This window comes from Petromyzon marinus, unplaced genomic scaffold (assembly GCF_048934315.1).
Source record: "Petromyzon marinus isolate PM22_M1 ecotype Great Lakes invasive population unplaced genomic scaffold, UKy_Petmar_22M1.pri1.0 PM_Scaffold_37, whole genome shotgun sequence".
In the NCBI taxonomy this organism is placed as follows: Eukaryota; Metazoa; Chordata; class Hyperoartia; order Petromyzontiformes; family Petromyzontidae; genus Petromyzon; species Petromyzon marinus.
Window position 1 is genome coordinate 616,910 of NW_027423357.1, and position 24,493 is coordinate 641,402.

The 24,493-nt window shown below is 55.2% G+C and overlaps 1 protein-coding gene across 1 annotated transcript; it reads right to left on the reverse strand.

Moving 5' to 3' along the window:
- Positions 1-1,596: 1,596 nt before the first annotated feature.
- LOC116958110 (alpha-1,3-mannosyl-glycoprotein 2-beta-N-acetylglucosaminyltransferase) lies at positions 1,597-18,884 on the reverse strand. The gene is made up of 5 exons (XM_032980602.2): positions 18,685-18,884; positions 10,423-10,699; positions 9,090-9,253; positions 6,213-6,342; positions 1,597-5,379 (listed from the first exon to the last, which is right to left on the reverse strand). Exons 2-5 carry the CDS (start codon positions 10,534-10,536, stop codon positions 4,441-4,443), a joined length of 1,347 nt encoding a protein of 448 aa, XP_032836493.1. The 5' UTR covers positions 10,537-10,699; positions 18,685-18,884; the 3' UTR covers positions 1,597-4,440.
- Positions 18,885-24,493: the final 5,609 nt, after the last annotated feature.

Sequence of the window (24,493 nt, forward strand, 5' to 3'; positions counted from 1 at the left end):
TTGTGAGGGCAGGCAGTGTCACTGTGGACGCCATTTTGGTAAGGACATGCAGTGTCACTGTGGACGCCATCTTGTGAGGGCAGGCAGTGTCACTGTGGACGCCATCTTGGCGAGGGCAGGCAGTGTCACTGTGGACGCCATCTTCGTAAGGGTAGGCAGTGTAATTGTAGGCGCCATCCTGGTTAGAGTGGGGAATGTAACTGTGGACGCCATATATGGTAAGGGGAGGCAATGTAACTGTGGACGCCATTTTGGCAAGGGTATGCAATGCAAAATGTGGACGCCATCTTAGTAAGGGTAGGTAATGTAAACGTGGACCCCATCTTTGTAAGGGTGGGTAATGCAGGTGTGGACGCCATTTTTGTAAGGGTATACGATGGCACTGCACACCATGTTGGTAAGGGTAGGTAAAGTGCGAATGCCATCTTGGTAAGGGTATGTGATGACACTGTGCACACCATGTTGGTAAGGGTATGTGATGGCACTGCGAACGCCATCTTGGTAAGGGTATGTGATGGCACTGCGAACGCCATCTTGGTAAGGGTATGTGATGGCACTGCACACACCATGTTGGTAAGGGTTTGTGATGGCACTGCGCACACCATGTTGGTAAGGGTATGTGATGGCACTGCGCACACCATGTTGGCAAGGGTAGGTAGTGTAAGTGCGAATGCCATCTTGGTAAGGGTTTGTGATGGCACTGTGCACACCATGTTGGTAAGGGTATGTGATGGCACTGCGCACACCATGTTGGTAAGGGTATGTGATGGCACTGCGCACACCATGTTGGTAAGGGTATGTGATGGCACTGCGAACGCCATCTTGGTAAGGGTATGTGATGGCACTGTGCACACCATGTTGGTAAGGGTAGGTAATGTAAGTGCGAACGCCATGTTGGTAAGGGTTTGTGATGGCACTGCGCACACCATGTTGGTAAGGGTATGTGATGGCACTGCGAACACCATCTTGGTAAGGGTATGTGATGGCACTGCGCACACCATGTTGGTAGGGGTATGTGATGTCACTGTGCACACCATGTTGGTAAGGGTATGTGATGTCACTGCGCACACCATGTTGGTAGGGGTATGTGATGTCACTGTGCACACCATGTTGGTAGGGGTATGTGATGTCACTGTGCACACCATGTTGGTAAGGGTATGTGATGTCACTGCGCACACCATGTTGGTAGGGGTATGTGATGTCACTGTGCACACCATGTTGGTAGGGGTATGTGATGTCACTGCGCACACCATGTTGGTAAGGGTATGTGATGTCACTGCGCACACCATATTGGTAGGGGTATGTGATGTCACTGTGCACACCATGTTGGTAGGGGTTTGTGATGTCACTGTGCACACCATGTTGGTAAGGGTATGTGATGTCACTGTGCACACCATGTTGGTAGGGGTATGTGATGTCACTGTGCACACCATGTTGGTAGGGGTATGTGATGTCACTGTGCACACCATGTTGGTAGGGGTTTGTGATGTCACTGTGCACACCATGTTGGTAGGGGCAGTGTCGCTGTGATTCAGGAGAGATGCCATTTGGTGATTCCGATTGCATCGTGAAAGGCGCGACAGCGGACACCGTGAATGCGAATTCTTTACAAGTTTAATTGGTCACCGCCCGTGCAGCACCAAACATCACCAAAACCATCACCATAATGTCACCATACCCATCACCATACCCATCACCAAATCCGCACCCAAACCCTGATGAACGTTCATCTGCCAGTAGTAGGAGGGGTGAGTTATTGTTGTTGTTGTTGCTGCTGTGTGGTCTGGCCTAGGGGCACCCCCAGTGGCAGCTGTCTCTGTGTGTGTGTGAGTGTTGTCAGTAGTAGGAGGGGTAGCGATGGTTGTGGCTGCTGTGGTCTGGCCTAGGGGCACCCCCAGTGGCAGCTGGCAGTTCGTAGTAGGGGAGATGAGAGAATAATTTTTCTGTACAAAGTGGAATCTCGGAATGTGGGACTCTCTCTCTCTGCTGCTGCATTGGCAGTCGTGACACAGGCACAGATAGCACTCACTCAGTCACTCACTTACTCAGTCAGTCACTCACTCAGTCACTCAGTCACTCAGTCACTCACTCAGTCACTCAGCCACTCACTCACTCAGCCACTCAGTCAGTCACTCAGCCACTCACTCAGTCACTCACTCAGCCACTCGGTCAGTCACTCAGTCACTCAGTCACTCACTCAGCCACTCGGTCAGTCACTCGGTCAGTCACTCGGTCAGTCACTCAGTCACTCAGCCACTCACTCACTCAGTCACTCAGCCACTCACTCACTCAGTCACTCAGCCACTCAGTCACTAACTCACTCAGTCACTCAGCCACTCAGTCAGCCACTCAGCCACTCACTCACTCAGTCACTCAGTCACTCAGCCACTCACTCAGTCACTCAGTCACTCAGCCACTAACTCACTCAGTCACTCAGTCACTCATTCAGTCACTCACTCAGTCACTCACTCGCTAGCTAGCTAGCTAGATAACTGACTCGCTAACTGACTCGCCAACTGACTCGCCAACTGACCCGCTAGTTAGCAGCTAGCTGACTCGCCAACTGACTCACTAGCTAGTTAGCCAACTGACTCGCTAGCTAGTTAGCTAACTGACTCGCTAGCTAGCTAACTGACTCGCTAGCTGGCTCGCTAACTAGCTAGCTAACTGACTCGCTAACTAGCTAGCTAGCTAACTGACTCGCTAGCTAGCTAGCTAACTGACTCGCTAGCTAGCTAACTAACTCGCTAGCTGGCTCGCTAACTAGCTAGCTAACTGACTCGCTAGCTGACTCGCCAACTGACTCGCTAGCTAGCTAACTGACTCGCTAACTGACTCGCTAGCTAGCTAGCTGACTCGCTAACTAGCTAGCTAACTGACTCACTAACTAGCTAACTAGCTGACTCGCCAACTGACTCGCTAGCTAACTGACTCACTAACTAGCTAGCTGACTCGCCAACTGACTCGCTAGCTAACTGACTCACTAACTAGCTAGCTAACTGACTCGCCAACTGACCCGCTAGTTAGCTAGCTAGCTGACTCGCCAACTGACTCGCTAGTTAGCTAGCTAGCTGACTCGCCAACTGACTCGCTAACTAACTAGCTAGCTGACTCGCTAACTAGCTAGCTAGCTGACTCACCAACTGACTCGCTAACTAGCTAGCTGACTCGCTAACTAGCTAGCTAGCTGACTCGCTAGCTGGCTCGCTAACTAGCTAGCTAGCTGACTCGCTAGCTAACTGACTCGCTAACTAGCTATCTAACTGACTCGCCAACTGACTCGCTAGCTGACTCGCTAACTCGCTCACTAACCGACTCGCTAACTGACTAGCTAACTAGCTAACTGACTCGCTAACTAGCTATCTAACTGACTCGCCAACTGACTCGCTAACCGACTCGCTAACCGACTCGCTCGCTAACTGACTCACTGACTCGCTACCTAACTGACTCGTGAACTGACTCACTAACTAGCTAGCTAACTGACTCGCTCGCTAACTGGCTCGCTAACTGACTCACTAGCTGGATCGCTCGCTAATTGACTCGTTAACTCACTCACTCACTGACTCCCTCACTCACTCACTCACTAATGATCTCACTCACTCACTCGCTCATTATCTCACTCACTGATTCCCTCACTAACTCACTCGGTCACTCGCTCACTCACTCACTCACTCGCTCATTATCTCACTCACTGACTCCCTCACTAACTCACTGACTCCCTCACTAACTCACTCACTCCCTCACTCGCTCACTAACTTACTCGCTCGCTCATTAACTCACTCACTGACTCGCTCATTAACTCACTGGGTCACTTGCTCACTAACTCACTCACTCGCTCACTCCCTCACTAACGCACTCACTCACTGACTCACTCGCTCACTAACTCGTTCACTCACTCACTCGCTCGCTCACTCACTCGCTCACTAACTCGCTCACTGACTCACTCACTCGCTCACTGACTCACTAACTCGCTCACTGACTCACTCGCTCACTCACTGACTCCCTCGCTCACTCACTGACTCCCTCATTAACTCACTCACTAACTCACTCACTCACTCACTGACTCACTCACTCGCTCACTAACTCACTCAGACTCGCTCACTAACTCACTAACTTGCTCACTCACTGACTCACTGACTCACTCACTCGCTCACTCACTGACTCACTGACTCACTCACTGACTCACTGACTCACTCACTCGCTCACTCACTGACTCACTGACTCACTCACTCGCTCACTGACTCACTCGCTCACTCACTCGCTGACTGACTCACTCACTCGCTCACTCACTGACTCACTCGCTCACTCACTCACTGACTGACTCACTCACTAACTCGTTCACTAACTCGTTCACTAACTCGCTCACTGACTCACTCGTTCACTGACTCGCTCACTCGCTCACCCTTTCACCCACCGACCCGCCCACCCCCGCCACTCCCCTCACGTCCAACTGGGGTCGTACCCCGTCCAGCCGGGCGGCGGTGCCAGGTGCACCCGTCTGCCGGCGTGCATGACAGACACCACTCCCCGGTAGGCGCCCCTCGGCACTCCGGCCTTCAGGTCGTCCATGAGCCCCAGCGACCTGGCGGCCGCCTTGAACTCGTCGGCGCTGCGGTACGTCACCCTGGCCGGCCTCGGACGGCCTCCTCCTCCTCCTCCTCCTTCGGCCCCGCCGGCCCCGGACAGCCGCCCGGCCTCCAGCACCCGCGCCAGCGTCTCCTCGTCCGAGCCGTTGTAGACCCGGCGCAGGAACCGGCGGGCGTAGTCCTCGGCCGGCGCCAGCGCCCGCAGGGCCTCGGCGCCGGCCCCGCCGGGCGCGGCGAAGTCCACGGCCGCCGCCTCGGCGTTGAGCCGCATGTGCCGCAGGTGGCGCTCGTAGAACTGGCCCTGGCTGACGCCGCCGCGGCCGAAGGTCACCGCGCGCGGCACCTCCGGCCGCACGCACTGGCGGCCGCGACGGCGCTCCCCGTCCCTCATCCAGTCGTCCCAGAAGGCCGCGGGCCACCGGGGCGGCGCCAGCTCCCGCCACAGCTCGGCCAGCAGGAGCCAGCCGAGGCCCGGGAAGAAGTCGGTGCGGTGCAGCAGCTGGGGCCTCCGGGCGTCCACCAGGCCCGGCTTCCCGTTGTCGTTCCAGGCCGAGGCGCACCACAGCGAGGGGTCGGAGCGCAGCAGCGGCAGCGCCGCCGAGAAGTAGGAGAAGAAGTCGGAGGCCACGTCCAGGTCGTCCTCCACCACCACGGCCGCCGCGTGGCCCAGCACGTCGAACAGCTGGCCCAGGGCCCAGGCGTAGTGACGCGCTATGCGGTAGTAGCCCTGGAAGCGACGGTGGCCCGGGGGGCTGGGGACGTCGCTCAGATCGGGCTGGCGGAGGTGGGTCACCTGGGGGGGTGGGGGGGGGGGGGGGGTGGGTGGGGGGTGGGTGGGTGGGTGGGGGGTGAGTGGGTGGGTGGGTGGGGGGTGAGTTGGTGAGTCATTGAGTGACTGAGTGAGTGAGTGATTGAGTGAGTGATTGACTGAGTGAGTGAGTGAGTGACTGACTGAGTGAGTGACTGAGTGAGTGACTGAGTGAGTGACTGAGTGAGTGAGTGACTGAGTGACTGAGTGAGTGACCAAGTGACTGACTAAGTGAGTGGGTGAGTAGGTTATTGAGTGGGTGATTGAGTGGGTGAGTGACTGAGTGAGTGACTGAGTGAGTGAGTAAGTGACTGAGTGACTGACTGACTGAGTGACTGAGTGAGTGACTGACTGACTGAGTGACTGACTGACTGAGTGACTGAGTGAGTGACTGACTGACTGAGTGACTGACTGAGTGACTGAGTGACTGACTGAGTGACTGAGTGAGTGACTAAGTGACTGAGTGACTGAGTGAGTGACTGACTGAGTGAGTGACTGAGTGACTGACTGAGTGACTGACTGAGTGACTGACTGAGTGACTGACTGAGTGAGTGAGTGACTGAGTGAGTGACTGACTGACTGAGTGACTGACTGAGTGACTGAGTGACTGAGTGAGTGAGTGACTGAGTGACTGACTGAGTGAGTGACTGACTGACTGACTGAGTGACTGAGTGAGTGACTGACTGAGTGAGTGACTGAGTGACTGACTGAGTGAGTGACTGAGTGACTGACTGAGTGACTGACTGACTGAGTGAGTGACTGAGTGACTGACTGACTGAGTGACTGACTGAGTGACTGACTGAGTGAGTGACTCCCACCTGTTTTCCGTAGCTCTGAATGATCCGTGCTGTCTCTGCGTGCCCACAATCCTGGCTCACCACGATGGGGAATTGGGAGGCCGAGGGCCGAAACCGGAGCAGCCGGTCCAGACAGCGGCTCACCGTGGGCCTGCGGAGACAGGAGGCCATAGACACGGAGAGTCTGGGTTCAATCCCTGGGTCAAGGTCTCTCAGGAGGCCATAGACACAGAGAGTCTGGGTTCAATCCCTGGGTCAAGGTCTCTCTCAGGAGAACCACAGAGACACTGAGGGTCTGGGTTCAATCCCTGGGTCAGAGTCTCTCAGGAGGCCCACAGAGACACTGAGGGTCTGGGTTCAATCCCTGGGTCAAGGTCTCTCTCAGGAGGATCACAGAGACACTGAGGGTCTGGGTTCAATCCCTGGGTCAAGGTCTCTCAGGAGGACCAGAGACACTGAGAGTCTGGGTTCAATCCCTGGGTCAGAGTCTCTCAGGAGGATCACAGAGACACTGAGGGTCTGGGTTCAATCCCTGGGTCAAGGTCTCTCAGGAGGACCACAGAGACACTGAGGGTCTGGGTTCAATCCCTGGGTCAAGGTCTCTCAGGAGGACCACAGAGACACAGAGAGTCTGGGTTCAATCCCTGGGTCAAGGTCTCTCAGGAGGACCAGAGACACAGAGTCTGGGTTCAATCCCTGGGTCAAGGTCTCTCAGGAGGCCATAGACACGGAGAGTCTGGGTTAAATCCCTGGGTCAGGGTGTCTCAGGAGAACCACAGAGACACTGAGGGTCTGGGTTCAATCCCTGGGTCAGGGTGTCTCAGGAGAACCACAGAGACACTGAGGGTCTGGGTTCAATCCCTGGGTCAGAGTCTCTCAGGAGGACCACAGAGACACCGAGAGTCTGGGTTCAATCCCTGGGTCAAGGTCTCTCAGGAGGACCACAGAGACACTGAGGGTCTGGGTTCAATCCCTGGGTCAAGGTCTCTCAGGAGGACCACAGAGACACTGAGAGTCTGGGTTCAATCCCTGGGTCAAGGTCTCTCAGGAGGCCATAGACACGGAGAGTATGGGTTCAATCCCTGGGTCAAGGTCTCTCAGGGACACCACAGAGACACTGAGGGTCTAGGTTCAATCCCTGGGTCAAGGTCTCTCAGGAGGACCAGAGACACTGAGAGTCTGGGTTCAATCCCTGGGTCAGAGTCTCTCAGGAGGATCACAGAGACACTGAGGGTCTGGGTTCAATCCCTGGGTCAAGGTCTCTCAGGAGAACCACAGAGACACTGAGGGTCTGGGTTCAATCCCTGGGTCAGGGTGTCTCAGGAGAACCACAGAGACACTGAGGGTCTGGGTTCAATCCCTGGGTCAGAGTCTCTCAGGAGGATCACAGAGACACTGAGGGTCTGGGTTCAATCCCTGGGTCAAGGTCTCTCAGCAGGGCCACAGAGACACTGAGGGTCTGGGTTCAATCCCTGGGTCAGAGTCTCTCAGGAGGCCCACAGAGACACTGAGGGTCTGGGTTCAATCCCTGGGTCAGAGTCTCTCAGGAGGATCACAGAGACACTGAGGGTCTGGGTTCAATCCCTGGGTCAAGGTCTCTCAGGAGGACCACAGAGACACTGAGAGTCTGGGTTCAATCCCTGGGTCAAGGTCTCTCTCAGGAGGACCACAGAGACACTGAGGGTCTGGGTTCAATCCCTGGGTCAAGGTCTCTCAGGAGGACCACAGAGACACAGAGAGTCTGGGTTCAATCCCTGGGTCAAGGTCTCTCAGGAGGACCAGAGACACTGAGAGTCTGGGTTCAATCCCTGGGTCAGAGTCTCTCAGGAGGATCACAGAGACACTGAGGGTCTGGGTTCAATCCCTGGGTCAAGGTCTCTCAGGAGAACCACAGAGACACTGAGGGTCTGGGTTCAATCCCTGGGTCAGGGTGTCTCAGGAGAACCACAGAGACACTGAGGGTCTGGGTTCAATCCCTGGGTCAGAGTCTCTCAGGAGGATCACAGAGACACTGAGGGTCTGGGTTCAATCCCTGGGTCAAGGTCTCTCAGCAGGGCCACAGAGACACTGAGGGTCTGGGTTCAATCCCTGGGTCAGAGTCTCTCAGGAGGCCCACAGAGACACTGAGGGTCTGGGTTCAATCCCTGGGTCAAGGTCTCTCAGGAGGACCACAGAGACACTGAGAGTCTGGGTTCAATCCCTGGGTCAAGGTCTCTCTCAGGAGGACCACAGAGACACTGAGGGTCTGGGTTCAATCCCTGGGTCAAGGTCTCTCAGGAGGACCACAGAGACACTGAGAGTCTGGGTTCAATCCCTGGGTCAAGGTCTCTCAGGAGGACCACAGAGACACTGAGGGTCTGGGTTCAATCCCTGGGTCAAGGTCTCTCAGGGAGGACCACAGAGACACTGAGGGTCTGGGTTCAATCCCTGGGTCAAGGTCTCTCAGGAGGACCACAGAGACACTGAGGGTCTGGGTTCAATCCCTGGGTCAGAGTCTCTCAAGGACACCACAGAGACACTGAGGGTCTGGGTTCAATCCCTGGGTCAAGGTCTCTCAGGAGGGCCACAGAGACACTGAGGGTCTGGGTTCAATCCCTGGGTCAAGGTCTCTCAGGAGGACCACAGAGACACTGAGGGTCTGGGTTCAATCCCTGGGTCAGAGTCTCTCAAGGACACCACAGAGACACTGAGGGTCTGGGTTCAATCCCTGGGTCAAGGTCTCTCAGGAGGGCCACAGAGACACTGAGGGTCTGGGTTCAATCCCTGGGTCAAGGTCTCTCAGGAGGACCACAGAGACACTGAGGGTCTGGGTTCAATCCCTGGGTCAGAGTCTCTCAAGGACACCACAGAGACACTGAGGGTCTGGGTTCAATCCCTGGGCGTCTCTCCCCGCCTCACCTGTCACAGGCGATGACCAGGATGGGTATAACGGAGTCGTTGGTCCGAGCTTCGTGCTGAGCCAGGCCGGGGCCTAGCGGAGCCCTCCGGAGCCTCTGGATCTCCTGGAGCAGAGACTTCTGTTCCTCCAGCTGCACCTCCACGTCCCGCACGAGGCCACTCACCTGCACAGCCACAGGCAAAGGTCCCCCGGGTAGCCTTAAGGGGAAGCAGGGGCAAGTGCAGTGAGTGGCTTGTAGCGGCGGAGGTGCCCACACAGACACAGGCAAAGGTCCCCCGGGTAGCCTTAACGAGAAGCAGGGGCAAGTGCAGCGAGTGGCTTGTAGCGGCGGACACACAGACACAGGCAAAGGTCCCCCGGGTAGCCTTAACGATAAGCAGGGGCAAGTGCAGTGAGTGGCTTGTAGCGGCGGAGGTGCAGACACAGACACAGGCAAAGGTCCCCCGGGTAGCCTTAAGGGGAAGCAGGGGCAAGTGCAGCGAGTGGCTTGTAGCGGCGGAGGTGCACACACAGACACAGGCAAAGGTCCCCCGGGTAGCCTTAACGATAAGCAGGGGCAAGTGCAGTGAGTGGCTTGTAGCGGCGGCGGTGCCCACACAGACACAGGCAAAGGTCCCCCGGGTAGCCTTAAGGGGAAGCAGGGGCAAGTGCAGTGAGTGGCTTGTAGCGGCGGACACACAGACACAGGCAAAGGTCCCCCGGGTAGCCTTAAGGGGAAGCAGGGGCAAGTGCAGTGAGTGGCTTGTAGCGGCGGAGGTGCCCACACAGACACAGGCAAAGGTCCCCCGGGTAGCCTTAACGATAAGCAGGGGCAAGTGCAGCGAGTGGCTTGTAGCGGCGGTGGTGCCCACACAGACACAGGCAAAGGTCCCCCGGGTAGCCTTAACGAGAAGCAGGGGCAAGTGCAGTGAGTGGCTTGTAGCGGCGGAGGTGCCCACACAGACACAGGCAAAGGTCCCCCGGGTAGCCTTAACGAGAAGCAGGGGCAAGTGCAGCGAGTGGCTTGTAGCGGCGGTGGTGCCCACACAGACACAGGCAAAGGTCCCCCGGGTAGCCTTAAGGGGAAGCAGGGGCAAGTGCAGTGAGTGGCTTGTAGCGGCGGAGGTGCACACACAGACACAGGCAAAGGTCCCCCGGGTAGCCTTAAGGGGAAGCAGGGGCAAGTGCAGTGAGTGGCTTGTAGCGGCGGAGGTGCCCACACAGACACAGACAAAGGTCCCCCGGGTAGCCTTAACGATAAGCGGGGGCAAGTGCAGCGAGTGGCTTGTAGCGGCGGCGGTGCACAGACACAGACACAGGCAAAGGTCCCCCGGGTAGCCTCCCCTCCCCCACCTGTGCCGTGAGCTGTGCTGGTGGGGAACTCTTCCCGAGCAGGAAGAGCAGCAGGAGAAAGTTCCAGACGAGGAAGAGCGCCACTCCCCACAGCGTCAGCCTCGCCGCTCCCATGCTGACACCCTGCTGCTCCTGCTGCTGCTGCTGCTGCTGCTGCTGCTGCTCCTGCTGCTGCTGCTCCTGCTGCTCCCCTCGTCCCGGGGGTGGTGGTCGTCAGGAGGGTCGCTGTGCGGTGCAGCAGGTGAGGCGCTTAGCGGCGTGTGCAGGAAGACAGCCGCTGTGGGGGAAGGGGGGGAGGGCGAGATGGAGAGGGTGAGAGACACACACAGAGACACACAGACACACACACAGTCACACACACAGTCACACACACAGACACAGACACTCACACACAGACACACACACACACAGACACACACACACAGACACACAGACACACACAGACAGACACACACAGACACACACACACAGACACACACACACAGAGACACACAGACACACACAGACACACAGATACACACACAGACACACACACACAGACACACACACACACAGAGACACACACACAGACACACACACACACAGAGACACACACACAGACACACACACACACAGAGACACACACACAGACACACACACAGACACACACACACACACAGAGACACACACACAGACACACACACAGACACACACACACAGAGACACACACACAGACACACACACACACAGAGACACACACACAGACACACACACACACAGACACACAGATACACACACACTCACACACAGACACACACACACACACAGATACACACACAGACACACACAGACACACAGACACACACACAGACACACAGATACACACACACTCACACACAGACACACACACACAGACACACACACACACAGACACACAGACACACACACACACAGACACACACACTCACACACACAGAGACACACACACATACACACAACAACAACCGCCATTCACCACTAAGTGGCGGTGACGTCACCACGACGCTTGTGCCAGGCTATGTGCACCCTGAGGCCACGTGAAGTGTCGAACGCCCGCTGGCAGGAGGTCACGGGGCAGACCCAGCAGGTGCCACGGGTCGACTGACTGAGATGACTGGCTGATGCACCACCTGTGCCCCCTACTGTGCCAACCTGCTGTGCTTTAGCCACCCGGCGCTCCGCTCATTGTTGTGAGCATCGCTCCTCCGCCCTCCGTTGTTGTTGGAGGGCGACTGCCTCCAACTGCCCAGTAGCGTCCTTCACAAGCCTCCTCCACAGAGGCCAATCTTGACACCGCTGGTACCAGTCATCGGCAAGTCCACTCAGCTCCACGTCCTCCTGTACCACGTCACTCCATCTCTTCTCTAGCCCGTGCCGCGCCCGCTTAGCCCCCTCGATCCGGCCGAACAAAAGCTGTTTCGGCATGCGGTGGCTGGGCATGCGGGCTACATGACCCAGCCATCGCAGCCTTGCCCGCCGGAGGAGCTCACCGATGGGACCTTGCCCAGATCTTTCAAGGATTTGTGAGCTCCTCACACAATTCAGTCTGGTTAAACCCAGGATGGATAGTAGGCAGGCCAGCCTAAATGTTTGCAACCGGCGAAGATGTTCTATTAGGGGGGTCCACGTTTTGCAAGCGTAGAGAAGGGAGGGAATGACCGTGGCCGAGAAGACCTGAAGCTTAGTGCGGAGCGACAGACCAGGTAGCTTCCACACAGCGTTACGCAACCGATGAAAAGATATTGCCGCTCGACTGATTCGGAGTGAGACCTCTGCTGTCAACCGGAGCCAGTCATAAGCACACTGCCCAGGTATGGGAAACGCTCCACTCTCCACAACTGCCCCATCACCAATCGGGAGTTGTGGAAGTGGAGTGTCCGATGGTGCAAAATACCCAGGCAGGTGCTTAGTTTTGATGGGAATTCCTCCGATACAGCCATCAAATGGATACGAACTACGTGGTCAAAAAATGTTAAATAATGTGGGAGCCAGAGGACATCCCTGTCGCACCCCAAGGTGAACAGGGAATGGCTCTGACTCCCGGCCACGTAGTTTTACCCGGGTCCACTCACCATCATGAAGGTCCTTAATGATCGTGAGCAGAGGGTCAGGGACTCCAAAAGCACGAAGAACCACCCAGAGCCCAGGCCTGCTGATGGTATCATAGGCCTTGACCAGGTCAATAAAGCAGAGATGTAGGTCTTATTGGAATTCCCTACACCTCTGCTGTAGCAGACGGACAGAAAATATGGCATCTGTGCAGGACCGCCCTTTCCTGAAACCGCATTGGGGCTCCGCAAGCCTCTCCTCAGCGTGCCTGTCAAGGCGATGTTGAATAATCCTTGCCAGGACCTTTCCCGGCACACTGAGGAGTGAGATGCCCCTGTAGTTGTTACAGTCTGTGCAGTCACCCTTCTTAAAGAGGGGGACCACCAGGGCATCCTTCCAATTCTGCGGAACCCGTCCAGTGGTCTAGACTGTTGTTATGATGTCATATAGGGCAGTCTGCACAAATGCCACCCTCCCTCAGCATTTCGCTTGGGAGATCATCACTGCCCGGTACCTTTCCTGGTCTCAGGCTCTGAATCGCCTTCAGTACTTCTTCAACAGATGGCACCTCAGCCAGCCACTCACAGGGGGTGACTTCTTCTTCCAATATTTGAGGCACCGCAGCCTCAGCAGGGTCATCCTCACTTTGTGCCACGATGTTTTCCAGGCTGAGGGATTTTCCCTCCCCCAGGACCTCACAGAAATGCTCAGCCAATCTGCAAACCTGTTCCTGGGGGTCAGAGATTGGATCACCGTTTTTTCCCCTAATGATGGTAATAGGTGTGGCGCTGCAGGTTACTTTTTGATGGAGTTAAATAGAGATTTGTGATCACGGGCCACTGAGGCAGACTCCTTCTCCTCAGCAACCCGCGACCACCACCCATCCTTGCAGCGCCTCACGGCTCTCCGAATCTCCGAGCGAAGGCTGCGGTAAGCCTCCTCATTCTCCGACGTGGGATGCTGTAGACGATGACAGTGGGCCTGTCGCTTTTTTCTCAACCATCCTGAACACCTCCTCTGTCAGCCAGGGTCTCTGGGGAGGTCTGGACCGCGTACCCAAAGCAGCCATTGCAGCTGCATGAGTCACAGTCCTAAACCTCGCCCATTTACCCTCGACATCAGGAGTGGGGGACGATGCCAACCCCAGCCGCAAGCGATGATGAAATCCTCGCTTGCAACTTTCATCAGCTGGCTGAGACCAGGCCACTGTGAGTTTGAACTCGCACACAAAGACAAAGATCCCCCGTGTAGCCCGTAACAGACTGTAGGGGCAAGTGCTGTTAGTGAGCAGCACCTCTGAAGGCTGGCACGGCACACGAGGGGGTGGGTGCACACAGCTGCACCAGGTACTCATTTGAGGCCGAGTCGACCTAGGGGAGGCACAGGACCGGTTCAGATAATCGTCACTGGTGGTGTTGGCCGTGAGCGGGAATCGAACCCGGGTCGCTGGGTTTGTAGCGCAGCGTAGCGCTAACCGCTGCACCACCACTCCCCACTACACAACAACAACAACCACCGCCATTCGCCACTAAGTGGCGGTGACGCCCTCCGTTGTTGTTGGAGGGCGACTGCCTCCAACTGCCCAGCAGCGGCGTCCTTCACGAGCCTCCTCCACAGAGGCCGATCTTGACACTGCTGGTACCAGTCATCGGCAAGTCCACTCAGCTCCACGTCCTCCTGTACCACGTCACTCCATCTCTTCTCTAGCCCGTGCCGCGCCCGTTTAGTCTCCTCGATCCGGCCGAACAAAAGCTGTTTCGGCATGCGGTGGCTGGGCATGCGGGCTACATGACCCAGCCAACGCAGCCTTGCCTGCCGGAGGAGCTCACCGATGGGATCTTGCCCAGATCTTTCAAGGATTTGTGAGCTCCTCACACAATCCAGTCTGGTTAAACCTAGGATGGATCGTAGGCAGGCCAGCCTAAATGTTTCTAACCGGCGAAGATGTTCCATTAGGGGGGTCCACGTTTCGCAAGCGTAGAGAAGGGAGGGAATGACCGTGGCCGAGAAGACCTGAAGCTTAGTGCGGGGCGACAGACCAGGTAGCTTCCACACAACTGATGAAAAGATATTGCCGCTCGACTGATTCGGAGTGAGACCTCTGCTGTTAAACCGGAGCCGGTCATAAGCACACTGCCCAGGTATGGGAAACTCTCCACTCTCTCCACAACTGCCCCATCACCAATAGGGAGTTGTGGGGGTGGAGTGTCCGATGGTACACACGTACACACAGACATACACACTACCACACTCACATACAACAACAACGATCGCCATTTGCCACTAAGTGGCGGTGACGTCACCACGACGCTTGTGCCAGGCCATGTGCACCTTGAGGCCACTCACATACACACTCATACATACACACATCCACACTCACAAACTCACACACATAAACCCACGCATTCACCCACCCACTCACTCACCCACCTGCCCACTCACCCACTCACCCACCCACTCACCCACTCACTCACCCATTCGCCCACCCATTCGCCCACCCACTCACCTACTCACTCACTCACCCACCCACTCACTCACCCACCCACTCACCCACTCACTCACCCACTCACCCACTCACTCACCCACCCACCCATTAGCCCACCCACTCACCTACTCACTCACTCACCCACCCACTCACTCACCCACCCACTCACCCACTCACTCACCCACCCACTCACCCACTCACTCACCCACCCACCCACTCACCCACTCACTCACCCACTCACTCACCCACCCACCCACTCACCCACCCACCCACCCACTCACCCACCCACTCACCCACCCACTCACCCACCCACTCACCCACTCACTCACCCACCCACTCACCCACTCACTCACCCACCCACTCACTCACCCACTCACTCACTCACCCATCCACTCACCCACCCACTCACCCACCCGCACACCAAACAGCGCTGACAAACAGGAAGTGCCAACTCAGCAGCTCCACCCCCTCCCTCCCACACACAGACAAAGCTCCCCCAGGTAGCCTCTAGCAGGCTGTAGGGGCAAGTGCCGTGACACAGACAAAGTTCCCCCAGGTAGCCTCTAGCAGGGCTGTAGGGACAAGTGCTGTTACAGAGACAAAGCTCCCCCAGGTAGCCTCTAGCAGGCTGTAAGGGCAAGTGCTGTTACACAAAGCTCCCCCAGGTAGCCTCTAGCAGGCTGTAGGGGCAAGTGCCGAGACACAGACAAAGTTCCCCCAGGTAGCCTCTAGCAGGGCTGTAGGGACAAGTGCTGTTACACAGACAAAGCTTCCCCAGGTAGCCTCTAGCAGGCTGTAGGGGCAAGTGCTGTTACACAGACAAAGCTCCCTCAGGTGGCCTCTAGCAGGCTGTAGGGGCAAGTGCTGTTAGCTAGCGAGTAGCAGCAGCTGTGTCTATGTACTACACACACCACACACAGACAAAGCTCCCTCAGGTAGCCTCTAGCAGGCTGTAGGGGCAAGTGCTGTTACACAAAGCTCCCCCAGGTAGCCTCTAGCATGCTGTAGGGGCAAGTGCTGTTACACAGACAAAGCTCCCCCAGGTAGCCTCTAACAGGCTGTAGGGGCAAGTGCTGTTACACAGACAAAGCTCCCCCAGGTAGCCTCTAGCAGGGCAGTAGGGACAAGTGCTGTTACACAGACAAAGCTCCCCCAGGTAGCCTCTAGCAGGGCTGTAGGGGCAAGTGCTGTTACACAGACAAAGCTCCCCCAGGTAGCCTCTAGCAGGGCTGCAGGGGCAAGTGCTGTTAGCTAGCGAGTAGCAGCAGCTGTGTCTATGTACTACACACACCACACACAGACAAAGCTCCCTCAGGTAGCCTCTAGCAGGCTGTAGGGGCAAGTGCTGTTACACAAAGCTCCCCCAGGTAGCCTCTAGCAGGCTGTAGGGGCAAGTGCTGTTACACAAAGCTCCCCCAGGTAGCCTCTAGCATGCTGTAGGGGCAAGTGCTGTTACACAGACAAAGCTCCCCCAGGTAGCCTCTAACAGGCTGTAGGGGCAAGTGCTGTTACACAGACAAAGCTCCCCCAGGTAGCCTCTAGCAGGGCTGCAGGGGCAAGTGCTGTTAGCTAGCGAGTAGCAGCAGCTGTGTCTATGTACTACACACACCACACACAGACAAAGCTCCCTCAGGTAGCCTCTAGCAGGGCTGTAGGGGCAAGTTCTGTTACACAGACAAAGCTCCCCCAGGTAGCCTCTAGCGTGCTGTAGGGGCAAGTGCTGTGAGCGAGCACCTATGAAGGCTACCGGCACTGTGGCTACACACAGAGGGGGTGGGTGGCCAGCACCACCACGCCCGGCCGCCTTTGTCTCCCCAGTGGCGGTGTTTACTGCCCCATCATCATCGCTACACCTGGTACTCATTTGAGGCTGAGTCAACCTAGGGGAGGCCCAGGACCGGTCGACTCTCAGTGATAGACTCGTACAGTACACACACTGTATGTCGCACTGTACCGCGCTGGTCTGGGCAGTGGAGTACAGTGGAGTACAGTGGAGTACGTGGCATATGGTGGAGCGGTACACCGCACTGTACACTACACAAACACTGTGAGTGAGTGTGTCTGTGTGTGTGTGTCTGTGTGTGTGTCTGTGTGTGTGTCTGTGTGTGTGTCTGTGTGTGTGTCTGTGTGTCTGTGTGTGTGTCTGTGTGTGTGTCTGTGTGTGTGTGTCTGTGTGTGTGTGTCTGTGTGTGTGTGTGTGTGTCTGTGTGTGTGTGTCTGTGTGTGTGTCTGTGTGTGTGTGTCTGTGTGTGTGTCTGTGTGTCTGTGTGTGTGTGTCTGTGTGTGTCTGTGAGTGTGTGTGTAGTGTGTGTGTGTCTGTGAGTGTGTGTGTAGTGTGTGTCTGTCTGTGTGTGTGTCTGTGAGTGTGTGTCTGTGAGTGTGTGTCTGTGTGTGTGTCTGTGTGTCTGTGTGTGTGTCTGTGTGTGTGTCTGTGTGTGTGTGTGTCTGTGTGTGTGTGTCTGTGTCTGTGTGTGTGTGTGTGTCTGTGTGTGTGTCTGTGTGTGTGCGTCTGTGTGTGTGTGTCTGTGTCTGTGTGTGTGTGTCTGTGTGTGTCTGTGTGTGTGTCTGTGAGTGTGTGTGTCTGTGTGTGTCTCTGTGTGTGTGTCTGTGTGTGTGTCTGTGTGTGTGTGTCTGTGTGTGTGTGTCTGTGTGTGTCTGTGTGTGTCTGTGTGTGTATGTGTGTGTGTCTGTGTGTGTGTGTCTGTGTGTGTGTCTGTGTCTGTGTGTGTGTGTCTGTGTGTGTGTGTCTGTGTGTGTGTGTGTGTCACTGTGTGTGTGTGTCTGTGTGTGTCTGTGTGTGTCTGTGTGTATGTGTGTGTCTGTGTGTGTGTCTGTGTGTGTCTGTGTGTGTGTCTGTGTGTGTGTCTGTGTGTGTCTGTGTGTGTGTGTGTCTGTGTGTGTGTCTGTGTGTGTGTGTCTGTGTGTGTGTGTCTGTGTGTGTGTGTCTGTGTGTGTGTCTGTGTGTGTGTGTCTGTGTGTGTGTGTGTCTGTGTGTGTGTGTGTCTGTGTGTGTGTCTGTGTGTGTGTGTCTGTGTGTGTGTGTCTGTGTGTGTGTCTGTGTGTGTGTCTGTGTGTCTGTGTGTGTGTGTGTGTCTGTGTGTGTGTGTCTGTGTGTGTCTGTGTGTCACTGTGTGTGTCTCTGTGTGTGTGTGTGTCTGTATGTGTGTGTCTGTGTGTGTCTGTGTGTGTGTCTGTGTGTGTGTGTCTGTGTGTCTGTGTGTGTGTGTCTGTGTGTGTCTGTGTGTCTCTGTGTGTGTGTCTGTGTGTGTGTGTCTGTGTGTGTCTGTGTGTGTGTCTGTGTGTGTGTCTGTGTGTGTCTGTGTGTGTGTGTCTGTGTGTGTGAGTGTCTATGTGTGTCTGTGTGTGTCTGTGTGTGTCTCTGTGTGTGTGAGTGTCTATGTGTGTGTGTCTGTGTGTGTCTGTGTGTCACTGTGTGTCACTGTGTGTGTCTGTGTGTGTGTGTCTGTGTGTGTCTGTGTGTGTGTCTGTGTGTGTGTCTGCGTGTCTGTGTGTGTCTGCGTGTCTGTGTGTGTGTGTCTGTGTGTGTGTCTGTGTGTGTCTTATGTGTCTGTGTGTGTCTTATGTGTGTGTCTGTGTGTCTCTGTATGTGTCTGAGTGTGTGTCTGAGTGTCTGTGTGTATGTCTGAGTGTCTGTGTGTGTCTGAGTGTCTGTGTGTGTCTGAGTGTCTGTGTGTGTCTGAGTGTCTTACCCGAGTAATGGCTCCTGTCTCTCTCCCTTATCTCTCCCTTGTCTCTCCCTTATCTCTCTCCTGTCTCTCCCCCCCTCTCCCTTCCGCTCTCTCGTCTCGTGGCTGGGGCACCGCGTTTTATTCCCCTGTACACAGCATAGGACGGTAGACAACTTCCGAAGCCGGCAGAGCAATTTCCGAATCCGGCAGACAACTTCCGGATCCGGTAGATTACTTCCAAATCTGGTAGAATACTTCCGAAACGAGAAGATGATTTCCAAATACGGTAGAAGGCTTTTACATCCGGTAGAGATATTCTGAATCCGGTAGAGGTCTTCTGAATCCAGTAGAGATCTTCTATATCCAGTAGCAATCTTCTGAATCCAGTAGGGATCTTCTAGATACAGTAGATTTCTTCTAAATCCAGTAGTTATCTTCTGAATCCGGTAGGAAGATTCCGGATGCAGATCACTTATTTGAGGCTGAGTCGACCTAGGGGAGGCCCAGGACCGGTTCAGATAATCGCTGTCACTGGCGGTGTTGGCCGTGAGCGGGAATCTAATCCGGGTCGCTGGGTTTGTAGCGCAGCGTAGCGCTAACCACTGCACCACCACTCCCCACGACACAACAACATCAACCGCCATTCGCCACTAAGTGGCGGTGACGTCACCACGACGCTTGTGCCAGGCTATGTGCACCTTGAGGCCACGTGAAGTGTCGACCGCCCGCGGGCAGGAGGTCACGGGGCAGACCCAGGTGCCACGGGTCGACTGACTGAGATGACTGGCTGATGCACCACCTGTGCCCCCTACTGTGCCAACCTGCTGTGCTTTAGCCACCCGGCGCTCCGCTCGTTGTTCTGAGCGTCGCTCCTCCGCCCTCCGTTGTTATTGGAGGGCGACTGCCTCCAACTGCCCAGTAGCGTCCTTCACGAGCCTCCTCCACAGAGGCCGATCTTGACACCGCTGGCACCAGTCATCGGCAAGTCCACTCAGCTCCACGTCCTCCTGTACCACATCACTCCATCTCTTCTCTAGCCCGAACCGCGCCCGCTTAGCCCCCTCAATCCGGCCAAACAAAAGCTGTTTCGGCATGCGGTGGCTGGGCATGCGGGCTACATGACCCAGCCATCGCAGCCTTGCCTGCCGGAGGAGCTCACCGATGGGACCGTGCCCAGATCTTTCAAGGATTTGTGAGCTCCTCACACAATCCAGTCTGGTTAAACCCAGGATGGATCGTAGGCAGGCCAGCTTAAATGTTTCTAACCGGCGAAGATGTTCCATTAGGGGGGTCGACGTTTCGCAAGCGTAGAGAAGGGAGGGAATGACCATGGCCGAGAAGACCTGAAGCTTAGTGCGGAGCGACAGACCAGGTAGCTTCCACACAGCGTTACGCAACCGATGAAAAGATATTGACGCTCGACTGATTCGGAGTGAGACCTCTGCTGTTAAACTGGAGCCGGTCATAAGCACATTGCCCAGGTATGGGAAACTCTCCACTCTCTCCACCACTGCCCCATCACCGATTGGGAGTTGTGGGGGTGGAGTGTCCGATGGTACAAACTACCCAGGCAGGTGCTTAGTTTTGGTGGGGCTGATGGTAAGGACCCATCTCTTAGTGGCACGCTCCAGTCTCAGCAGCAGCGTCTCCAACTCCTCCTCTGAATGAGCAGCTATTACCAAATCATCGGCATACATAACGTGGTTGAGCAACAGGGAGCCATCCCTTGACTGCACCCGAGCATCGATCAGCCTCCCATTATATCTGTACCAAATGGAGATTCCCCCGGTACAGCTATTGAAGGCTTCACGAACTACGTCGTCAAAATAGATGTTAAATAATGTGGGAGCCAGAGGACATCCCTGTCGCACCCAAAGGTGTACAGGGAATGGCTCTGACTCCCGGCCACGTAGTTTTACCCGGGCCCGCTCACCATCATGAAGGTCCTTAATGATCGTGAGCAGAGGGTCAGGGACTCCTAAAGCACGAAGAACAACCCAGAGCCCAGGCCTACTGATGGTATCATAGGCCTTGACCAGGTCAATAAAGCAGAGATGTAGGTCTTGCAGGAATTCCCTACACCTCTGCTGTAGCAGACGGACAGAAAATATGGCATCTGTGCAGGACCGCCCTTTCCTGAAACCGCATCGGGGCTCCGCAAGCCTCTCCTCAACATGCCTGTCAAGGCGATGTTGAATAATTTGAATAATCCTTGAGTGAGATGCCCCTGTAGTTGTTACAGTCTGTGCAGTCACCCTACTTAAAGAGGGGGACCACCAGGGCATCCTTCCAATTCTGCGGAACCCGTCCAGTGGTCTAGACTGTTGTTATGATGTCATATAGGGCAGTCAGTGTACAAACGCCACCCTCCCTCAGCATTTCGTTTGGGAGATCATCTCTGCCCGGTGCATTTCCTGGTCTCAGACTCCGGATCGCCTTCAGTACTTCCTCAACAGATAGCACCTCAGCCAGCCACTCACAGGGGGTGACTTCTTCCAATATCTGAGGCACCGCAACCTCAGCAGGGTCATCCCCACTTTGTGCCACGATATTTTCCTGGCTGAGGGATTTCCCCTCCCCCAGGACCTCACAGAAATGCTCAGCAAATCTGCAAACCTGTACCTGGGGGTTGGGGATTGGATCACCGTTGTTTCCCCTAATGATGGTAATAGGTGTGACGCTGCAGGTTACTTTTTTGATGGAGTTAAATAGAGATTTGTGATCGCGGGCCACTGAGGCAGACTCCATCTCCTCAGCAACCCGCGACCACCACGCATCCTTGCAGCGCCTCACGGCTCTCCGAACCTCCGAGCGAAGGCTGCGGTAAGCCTCCTCATTCTCTGACGTGGGATTCTGTAGCCGATGACAGTGGGCCTGTCGCTTTTTCTCAACCATCCTGAACACCTCCTCTGTCAGCCAGAGTCTCTGGGGAGGTCTGGACCGCGTACCCAAAGCAGCCATTGCAACTGCATGAGTCACAGTCCTAAACCTCGCCCATTTACCCTCGACATCAGGAGGAGTCGGGGACGATGCCAATCCCAGCCGCAAGCGATGATGAAATTCTCGCTTGCAACTTTCATCAGATAACTGAGACCAGGCCACTTTAGGTTGGAATGGGGTCCTGGGTGTACACCCACCAGCGGAGTGCAAGAATGGCAGGCGCATCTTACAGATGACTAGTCGATGGTCAGAGGGCAGATCAGCTCCACGGTAGGCCCTGGTGTCAAGGACATGGGCTCGCATCCGCTGGTCCGTCACTATGTAGTCCAGCAGGTGTTCTTGCTTGGACCCGGCATGCATCCATGATCTTGTGTGGATGCGCCGATGCCGGAACAACGTGTTGGTAATTACAAGCCCATGGGCTGCACAAAAATCTAGCAGCCTCCTGCCGTTGTTATTGAGCTGATCTGGCCCATGCCCTCCAATCACTCTGGACCAGGTGCCAGCATCATGACCAACTCGGGCATTGAAGTCACCCAACATGATGACTCTATCCCGAGGGGCCACTTTAGCCAGCACCTGTGACAGGAGGTCATAGAAGGCATCTGACTCATCGGCTTTGCCTGCATCCCTCCACGGATGTTCATCTTCGGTGGGGGCATAAGTAACCACGACCACCATTCCTCGCCTCCGGTTGATAGAAAAGGCGAGCCCAAAGTAGCCTGGGGCTTACAGCTTCCCACACCTCACCGCCACGCTCCGACGCCCCCTCCATTATTTTGTTCAAAAGAAGAGCCACACCCTGTTATTTGGCAGTCTGCTGCCCCGAGTAGAGGACTGTCCACCCCTCATGGTGGCAGGAGCCAGAACCGGTCCACCGGACCTCCTGAATGCCACATAGATCCAGGCGGTACCGGTCCAGCTCCCGACAGAGGAGTGGCAGCCTCTCCTCCGCAGTGAGCGTTCGAACATTCCACGTGGCCACCCGTAGTGGTTTTTCATTGTTTCTGGAGGAGCCCCGAGGGTAGATAATCTCCTGGCTCCGCCAATTGGGGTTTGGCCAGGAGACGTCATAGACGTCTGGCCCCCCGGGGCCTCCGGCACAAGCTTATTAGTTACATATTTCAGTTTAATTCGTGGTTAAGTGGTAATTAATTGAAGGTGGAGGGGTTACCAACCCCTCACACCCGTCCAGAGCCCCCGTTTAGCCCCTGTGGTGGACACATATGCCATGAGCGGAGGAGCCAATCGAAATTGGACCTCCCCCCACAGCACTGTCCACGACAGAGTTGCCCGTCCGGCACCTACCTACACACACCCACACCTACACACACCTACACACACCTACACACAGTGTACACACTACACACAGTGTGTACACACCTACACACACCTACACACAGTGGACACACTACACACAGTGTGTACACACCTGCACAGTGTACACACTACACACACCTACACACACACAGTGTACACACTACACACACCTACCTACACACAGTGTACACACACCTACACACCTACACTCACCTACACACACCTACACCTACCTACACAGTGTGTACACACTAGAGACAGTGTGTACACACCTACACACAGTGTGTACACACCTACACACACCTAAACACAGTGTGTACACACCTACACACACCAACACCTACACACACCTACACACAGTGTGTACACACCTACACCTACACAGTGTACACACTACAGACAGTGTGTACACACCTACACACACCTACACCTACACAATGTGTACACACTAGACAGTGCGTACACACCTCCACACACCTACACACACTATACGCAGTGTACACACACTACACCTACACACACCTACACCTACACACAGTGTACACACTACAGACAGTGTGTACACACCTACACACAATGTGTACACACTAGACACAGTGTGTACACACCTACACACACGTACACACACCTACACCTCCATACACCTACACATACACACACCTACACGCAGTGTACACACACTACACCTACCTACACACAGTGTACACACTACACACAGTGTGTACACACCTACACACACCTACACCTACACACAGTGTACACACTACACACAGTGTGTACACACCTACACCTACACACACCTTCACCTACCTACACACAGTGTGTACACACTAGACACTGTGTATACACACTACACACACCTACACACAGTGTGTACACACCTACACCTACACACACCTTCACCTACCTACACAGTGTGTACACACTAGACACTGTGTATACACCTACACACAGTGTACACACTACACACACCTACACACAGTGTGTACACACCTACCTACACATACCTACACACAGTGTGTACACACCTACACACAATGTACACACTACACACAGTGTGTACACACCTACACACACCTACACCTACCTACACACAGTATGTACACACCTACACACACCTACACACAATGTACACACTGTGTGTACACACCTACACCTACCTACCTATACACACCTACACAGTGTACACACTACATACAGTGTGTACACACCTACACACACCTACACCTACCTGCACACACCTACACCTACACACAGTGTACACACTACACACACCTACCTACACAGTGTACACACTACACACAGTGTGTACACACCTACACCTACACACACCTACACCTACACACAGTGTACACACTACACACAGTGTGTACACACCTACACACACCTACGCAGTGTGTACACACTAGACACAGTGTGTACACACCTACACAGTGTACACACTACACACACCTACACACAAACACAGTGTACACACTACACACACCTACACATACCTACACAGTGTACACACACCTACACCTACACACACTTACAGACACCTACACTCACCTACACCTAAACACACCTA